This window comes from Trachemys scripta, unplaced genomic scaffold (genome assembly GCF_013100865.1).
Source record: "Trachemys scripta elegans isolate TJP31775 unplaced genomic scaffold, CAS_Tse_1.0 scaffold_28, whole genome shotgun sequence".
Lineage (NCBI taxonomy): Eukaryota > Metazoa > Chordata > Testudines > Emydidae > Trachemys > Trachemys scripta.
The window spans coordinates 3215440-3223360 of record NW_023260513.1 but is presented as its reverse complement, the minus strand read 5'-3'; the positions used below and the strand labels follow the sequence as shown (position 1 = coordinate 3223360).

Below are 7921 nucleotides of genomic sequence, written 5' to 3'. Positions count from 1 at the left end.
TTCACACTGTTAAAGGCAGAGAAGTGCCGCACATGTTCACAGCATCGGGGGCTAAGAATTCATTTGAAAAATAGGATCAGGATCGGCACATTTCGGTCTCTTTTTGCTGAACGGGGTGAAGGTTTCCCCTCCTGCTGTGCCCTTTGTCTGGCTTGTCTTCCATTGTAAGCTTTGGGGAAACGGTCCCTTGGGTGTTTTTGAGCCTGTGATCTCAGCTGCGGCTCCTTGGTGCTGCCCGGACAAAACTATTATGGTATCGTGTGTGTGTGTGTGGGGGGGGGATGGTCTAGTTGTGGCGTGACACGCGTGTTGTAGTCACGTCTGGAATATGCAATACTCCGGGAGTGGGGGCGGGGTGTCAATCAGGGATAAGACGTGATCTGGGGGGGCGGATCGGATCCGCCTGTCGCCCTCTGATGAGGGAGTTTTGGAAAAACCCTCGCTGCTTTCTGCAGAGCGGGCAGGTGCGGGAGGGATCGCAAACCGCTGCTCCAGTCGGGGGAGGGTTTGGGCACCACTGGTTGCTTTACGCGCAGGGGGCGGCCCGGTGGCTGGTTAAGCAGAGGTTAGCATCAGCTGCTGGCGGCAGGGCGCCCGGCCGGCTCTCAGCCCTGGCTCGTGGGGCGGGTGAGTGGGGGAGCCCGGCTTTTCCACCGAGGTGCGTGGGAGGGATGCAGCGCTCGGGACGGGCGGCGGCTGAGCCCAGCGTCCCCTTGGGGCGGCGGCGAGGGCTCCGGGTCCCCGCGGGGGGGGGGGGAGCCCGGATCGCCCCCGGGACGCTCCGGCCGGGCATGGCCGCTGCGGGGGAGGGGCATTGCGGACGGCGGGGAGGCTGTTGTGCGCTTTGGGGTGTGATGCTGGGGAGCGGGGTGTGACCGTGGGGGGCAGCGGGACCGGGCCTGTCTCTTACTCTGCCTTGTACAGCGCCGTGCACTGGGGGCGGGCGACCTCTGCTCACGAAGAGCAGTGCAGCTCCTTGGCGTGGTGCCAGGGGATCCGGTCCCCCCCCGCTCCCCATGGCACCGCAGGCGGCTGGGCTCGCCCCTGCCTGCCCCCGCCCCGCACGCACCCTGGGAGCGCAGAGCCGGGGGGCTGATCCCGCCCGGCCGCGCACGGTGCTGCAGACCCGACACACACGTGCCGGTCTGAGTCCTGAGGCTCCCAGAACAGACCCGGCCTCCCCAGAGCCGCCGGCGCTGCAGCAGCTCCCAGCCCTCTAGGAAAGGTGACTTCCCCCGCGGGACTGTCTGCCCCCGCCCCCGGGAGCTGGCCTGAGCCGAGTCCGCCAGTCGCGGGAATCTCAGTTCCTCGCCTGGCTCTAATGCAGCGCGTCTCAGGCGGGAGCCGGGGAGCCCCCAAGTGGCTCTTTGTAGCAGGCCATATTAAAACACTGATTTTATTATTAACCCAGCAGGCAGGATGCTTTTATGGTAACTTAATTGGTGAATAACAACTTGCATTAAGATATGAATGTATTTGCTGTGATTATAATCTAAATATTTCCCCTGCCATAATGTCCCTAGTCTCTGTTTGCCAGAAGCCAGGAATGAGCAACAGGGGATGGATCACTGGATGCATCCGAAGAAGTGGGCTGTAGCCCACGAAAGCTTATGCTCTAATACATTTGTTAGTCTCTAAGGTGCCACAAGTACTCCTGTTCTTTTTTCACTGGAGGATTGATTCCCTCTGGAGCACCTGGCATTGCCCACTGTCCAAAGACAGGATACTGGGCTAGATGGACCTTTGGATCTAAATGAAACCGTGAATTTACGTGACTGTGGCTATTCTGGGTAATGCTGGTGGCTAATTTAGCTCCTGAACTTTTGAGATCTGAGTATCGCTTCTCTAGTCCCTGTCTGATCTGGAACCAGGCTCCCTCTCACCAGCACTTGAATGGAAACTTTTCCCTCCCCTGCATTAAAAACGTTAACAAATGGGGGAGAGGGGAATGTTGCCCAGTTTCTTTGATTTGTTAGGCAGGTTTCATCCAAAAACTTTTGTTGTTTAAACCTAAGGAATTATTTGGCTCTTGATCAGAAACTGAAGCGTTTGGGTTTTGCTATTATGATAAACCCCCAAAACTGTTTACAAAACTCAGCACATCATGAAAACATGTTTTAGCTGGAAAAGCCCATTTTCCCTTTAAAAATAATGGCAAACTTTCAGCCAGCTCTGCTTGAACCCCACAAACAGCATGGCACTCAAAGTGCAGTATCGGAAAATCCTAAATACAGTCCTGGGAACATGCATTTTCATACTCTACAGCTTGTTACACACCCAGTGATATTAACCTGCCATTCTCATAGGAGGGAACCTGTGGAACTCTTTGCCAGAGGATGTTTTGAAGGCCAAGACTAGTAACAAGGTTCTAAAAAGAACTAGATAAGTTGATGGAGGATAGGTCCATCGATGCCTATTAGCCAGCATGGACAGGGATCCAACATCGTGTTCTGAGTCTCCCTGGCCTCTCTTTGCCAGAATCTGGGAGTGGACAACAGGGGTTGGATCACTTGATGATTGGCTGTTCTGTTCATTCCCTCTGGGGCACCTGACGTTGGCCCCTGTTGGAAGGCAGGCTATTGAGCTAGATGGACAATTGGCCTGACCTAGTATGGCCGCTCTTATGTTCACTATAGTGCACAGGGAAGGTTGTTTGATTTCCCCAGTGGTGTGCATTTCCAGGCCTGAACATGTTTGAATTGCTTGTCAGTGTAACCTTTACTGTGAATGTCCTGGACGTAGAACTCTTGGTTTTGGTGTAATGTCTATTTAACTTCTAAGGCCTTATCCACAGGAGCACTTGAGGTGCTTTACTCCTCTCTGGCATGGCACAAAGCAGCCAGAGCCTGTGGGCCCGTTAAGAAGACTCACAGTTGCGTTGTTTGACCGGAGCAGGGCAAAATGGTCTTTCCAGGTTCTTCCCACCCCGTCTAGCCTCAAAATTCCCCCTGCCTCTGGCACCACCCTACCTGTTACCCTCTGTGCTCAGATACACCCGTTCTCCCTCCCTTCTGGCCTACCTGTTGAGTAGATCTGTCTCAGTGGGTGTTGGCTGAAAAGGCATTTGGGATTCATGGTTATTTTTCATAACAAACTTTGTTGGGGAGAATGGCCCCCTTTCAAAATAGCCTCCATCTTGCATTGTTCTCCATGGGTCTGAAGCCACCGCATCCCTCGGGGGAGCTGGTGAGTTCCTCCACTTTGAGGAAGTGGAAATACAGAGAGAGATGCCCTTCTCAAAATGGCCACCAAGTAAGGACAGATATGGCTTTTGTCCCTTTGAGGACAAGAGGAGATGGCAGCCATTTTGAAAGAGGGCAGCTCTGCCTGGCATTCTCTGGAATAGACCATTGTATCTGAATCTTTACCTGTTTTGCTGAAGGAGAATCTTTCGGTTATAAAGAATAGTCCGGGGAAGTGGAGGGAAACTACCATGAATCCAAAAAAATGCAGCCCAAGCACCAGAGTTCAGTGGATTTTAACTCTCTGGGAAATGCTGTTACTGAGATTGCGTAATGAGAACTGTAGATCCTGAGATGACAACCGAAATCATAAAGGAGTGACTTTCTACAAAACTGAAGACCATGGGCAATATCTTTGTGCATGAGTGTGGAGGGGCAGGGAAGAGAGGGGATGCATTGGGTGCCCATAATTGTTTATTTTTGCATGATTGTCGGCATAACGTGATTCTTAATGGGAGAAGGATCTCTTCAACAAGCGGCTTGAATATTGAAGGTGGATGAGGTCATCTTTTTTGCTGGACCTGGACCAACTTCTGTTGGGGGGAGAGAAGCTTTTCAGCCACACAGCGCTGCTCTTCAGGTCTGGTTCTCCCAATAAGTAGTCACAGCACAACGCAAGGTGGGAGCAGATTGTTTAGCATCAGTAGTTAGCACATGTTGTAAGGGACCATTCAAGGTAGAGTGTCCAGTTAGCACCACTGCAGTCATAGGCCAAAATTGGGTGGTAGTGGTGGTGGGGGGTGTTAGTGGGTGGTGATGAGCCATTAATCCAGTGTCTCTGTTCAGTCCACGATTTTTAGGTCATGCCTTCACTGGCAAGGTTAAAGCCCTGCCGTGACAGGGCTTTCATGTGGCTTCTGTAGTCACGGCTCTAAAAAAAAAAAAAACCTCACCTCCACTAGGGGAATAGTTTCCCAGCGCTGGGAGTGCTCAGGGGGGTGTTTTTTCACACCCCTACGTGAGAAAGTTGCAGCGCGGGAAAGTGCCAGTGGCGATGTGCTTAGTGTCAAGCAGAGGAATGAATTAAGCTCCCAGGCTCATCTTTTGAAGGTGTTGTGTAGGTTTCCTTTGTGGATGAGGACTGGTAGAGAGATCAAAGTGCTCACCCACAGGTCTTAATCACGGGTTCTTAAAAAGGTCATTAAAGCATCCAGGTGTCTCTGGGCATCCTTCCAAGGCCCTTCTTGGAAGGGGAACGGGTTCCAGTCTGGCTGCTGGCCAATTGGCTCCTCTTCTTTGGGGCTCCCTTCTGGTCTTGTTTAGATCTGCTGCCCTTTTATGGTGTTTTTCCGAAGCCCTTCCTGCTCGCTGGGGTTGGCTGGAATGGGAAGTGCCACCTGCAGCGGGAGGCTGACCAAGCTCCCAGGGACTGAGGCATCGTGATCTGACTCTTGGCCCGGAGCAGAGTCCTTAGGGTTCTCCGCCCCTGGGTCTAGGGGACCCAATCCTGTGCAGTGGGACCCTGTCACTCTAGCTGCTCTGTTCATGTTTGGAGTCCTTCTGGGGCAGGGAGATGCAGCGCGCAAAGGGGGGGAATCTCTGGCACCAGGTGAAGGGGGGGGGGAATCCTGCAGTGATATTGGGGAGGGGGAGCATGAAGCCACGGGAGGGGGCTGCACTGATTTGGAGGGTGGGGAGGAAGGGATTTCAACTAAGCTGGGGAGAGTGGAGTAGGGCTTGGGCGGGGGTTGCACTGGTGGAGATAGGACAGGTATGTTTCTGCACTGATCAGCCAGGGGACTGGGGTTGGATGGGGGCTGTTGGGCCAGGGCTGCGTGCTGATCTGATAGGGTGGGTGGGGGAGCTGCATGCTGATCAGATGGGGAGGGGAGTTGGGTTGGGGGCTGCGCTGAGCAGTTTATTTGCTTGAAATGTGAAAACCCCCCAACCAGAATCAATTTGCTGCTGGCTGGGGTGGGAAAGAGCCCGGGGGAGGGGTGTATAACCCGTCCCCTGCAGATCCCCTGGAAATGGCAGGGGCCAAGCAGCCCGTCCTGCTGCTCTCGCTCAAGAGCACGGTTCAGTGCCAAAAACCGCAGGGATGTTAGCAGCTCTCTAACACAGGGGTTTCCAAACTTTTTCTGGCGACCCAGCTGAAGACAATTGGTGATGCCCATGACCTAATAGAGCTGGGGAGGAGGGGTTTGGAGTGCGGGGGGGGGGGGTCAGGGCTGGGACAGTGGATTTGGGGGGCAGGAGGGGGGTGGGGCCCGGGCGGGGGGTGCAGGCTCTGGGGTGGGGCTGGTGATAAGGGGTTTGGGGTGCAAGAAGGGGCTCTGGGCTTGGGGGGCACAGGGTTGGGGCATGGGCTTACCTCAGGGGCTCCCCATCCGTGGCACAGCGGGGGCGCTAAGGCAGGCTTCCTGTCTGTCCTGACACCGCGGGTCGTGCTACATCCTGGAAGCAGCCAGCAGCGGCCCTGGCTCCTAGGCTGAGGTGCGCAAGCGGATCTATGCGGCTCTTGCCTGCAGGTATCGTCCCTCTCCCCTGCCCGTTCCCGGTGTGCGGAGCCGGTGCTTGGGGTGGGAGCAGCACGCGGAGCCCCATGGCCCGCCTGCCTAGGAGCCGGATCTGCTGCTGGCCCCTTCCAGGGTGCAGCGCGATGTCAGAACAGGTAGGGACTAGCCTGCCTTAGCCGGATAGCACTGCTGAGGGGACTTTTAATGGCCCAGGCAGCTGTGCTGACCAGAGCCCCTGCGACCCAGTGCCTGACATTCCGCCACCCAGTACTGGGTCGTGACCCGCAGTTTGAAAACCTCCACAAGGGTACATTGGAGCAGGGAACAGGAGATTAAATGGCCGGGGCGGGGACTGAAGCTGCCTCCTCTGGTAAGAACTCAGCGGCTGGGGAACAGGTTATAGATCTCAAACAGGAACAGCTATTACAATATGACCTATTCAGCTAATAAGTAGGCTTGGAAGGATTCGATTTTGATAGTAAAATGTCGGTATTCATTTCATGGCACACAGACATGCTGATGGGAAAATATCTCCGTTGGTGGTCATTGATATGTGCAGATCTGCAAAGTCAGAAAACTGCTGCTTGAGAACTTCTTACAGTTGGATTGAAGCAAATTTCCTTAGCATATTTTGACATGTGATGTTGACAGATGGTTAAAACAATTACAAAGCTTTAACTTTGATTAGCAACCTGGTCTGTCATTAACTATTGTCTGAACCCGTCCCCAGAATTTCCCCACTGCTGTGAAAATTTAAATTGATGATAAAGAGAAAACTTTAAAATAAACCAGTATAATACATCATTATTATTAATACAAAATTATAAAAGTTGAAGTCTGCCAGGACTTGTTTTACTGGAGCAGTGCCCAGCACGCTTATAGATCTGCTTACGACACAGGAAAACGACTGTCGGAATAGACTTCAGATTTTCGGAAGGTGAGAGAGAGGGGGCTGCTTTTCTTCACCCAGAAAAGGGAACTTGGCAGTTTTTTTTGTTTTCTTTACAGATTTAGTTCTGTTTTCTCAACGGTGAATACCAGCTTGTATGAAGGAGAATCTGTTAAACTGCTGGACAAAAACGCCTTACGATGAGGACGTTCAACTTAGTGCACTGAGGTCTCAAAAATAGTGTATATTTTAGTGAGTTTCATGTACAGACTCTCTGCCGGAGAATCAACTTCTTGCTCTTTACCCAGTGTTTAACCACCCAGTGGTTAAACAGTGGATGTGAACATTCAGATGCCGTCGGTTGTTAGTTCATTTCCCTCCTCGGCTGATCCAGGCTCTGTAAGGTTCATTTACATTTCTTGGTTCAAAACAGTCTTAATAATACAGTCTTGGAGAGGTCTGATATGAGGAACTGCAAACATGACTGCCCATGAGGAGCATCCCCCAAGAAGGAAACCCGTAACGGGAAGTTACACATGATGTGACAAAAATGGCTTTTTGTGAATGGAGACTCCCGATCTGTTACTGATATGATTTGGAGTTTCTGGGCCAAAAGCAGGAGCCAGTTGAGTCCAGATGCTGGATACAGGGTTTGAAATGTTCTTGCCCAGCAATGTCAGGTTAAAAACTCCCTTGTCCTGGTAGGAACTCCACTTGTTAGGAGCAACAGGGTGAGGGGTCGAATGTTGGTGGATTCCAGGGGTTGGGGAGAGACAACAGAAATAAAGGGATCTTTTCTTTTAGGCAAAGTCTTGAATTTGGGGCCAAAAGCCAGCCAGATCCATGCCGTTGAGCTGTTCTAGCAGGGTCTGGGTTCTGCTGGTGGACTAGGATCAGTTCTGCAGGATCGACTTGTACAATAGATTTCAGAAGCCAAAAACTAGCTGGATGTCACGTCGCTTATGTTCTTGGACTGAACAGGGAATAGCAAGAACTGACCCTACTAAGCCATGAACTGTCCTGAGTGTGGCTTTCTGCTCCACACAGAAGCTTCAGAGGGAGAGGAATCTGAGTGTGGCTGGCTTGCCGTCCGGTGGAAGTGACTCTCGCTAGGAGTGGATCAGAGGAGCCTGTGCGTGTCAGTAGAGAGATGGGGGAAACCGATTCTACCGAGCAGAGTCCGCAAGGAGAGGTGAACTCCAATTGTAATGGGGCCCTTGAGACAGGAGAGGACACAGAATCTGGAGAGAATCCTCAACAAGAACAATTAATCGAGTTGTCAAGTAGCAATGGAGATGCAAGGAGAGGACAGGCCCCAGGTAATCACAGCT

At 52.5% G+C, this 7921-nt stretch overlaps 1 protein-coding gene across 4 annotated transcripts in view; it reads left to right on the top strand.

Annotated features, from left to right (window-relative positions):
- Window positions 1–486: 486 nt before the first annotated feature.
- Window positions 487–7921, top strand: part of LOC117870432 (C-type lectin domain family 2 member B-like) — a 14815-nt gene continuing 7380 nt past the window's right edge. The window contains exons 1-2 of one of the 4 annotated variants that reach the window (XM_034757582.1): window positions 487–627; window positions 7638–7909. In XM_034757582.1, coding sequence (XP_034613473.1) covers window positions 7741–7909 — 169 coding nt within the window. In that variant the 5' untranslated portion in view covers window positions 487–627; window positions 7638–7740. Of the gene's footprint in view, window positions 659–6947; window positions 7910–7921 lie in introns of those variants that run through there. The other 3 variants (XM_034757579.1, XM_034757580.1, XM_034757578.1) reach the window with 3 other exon arrangements.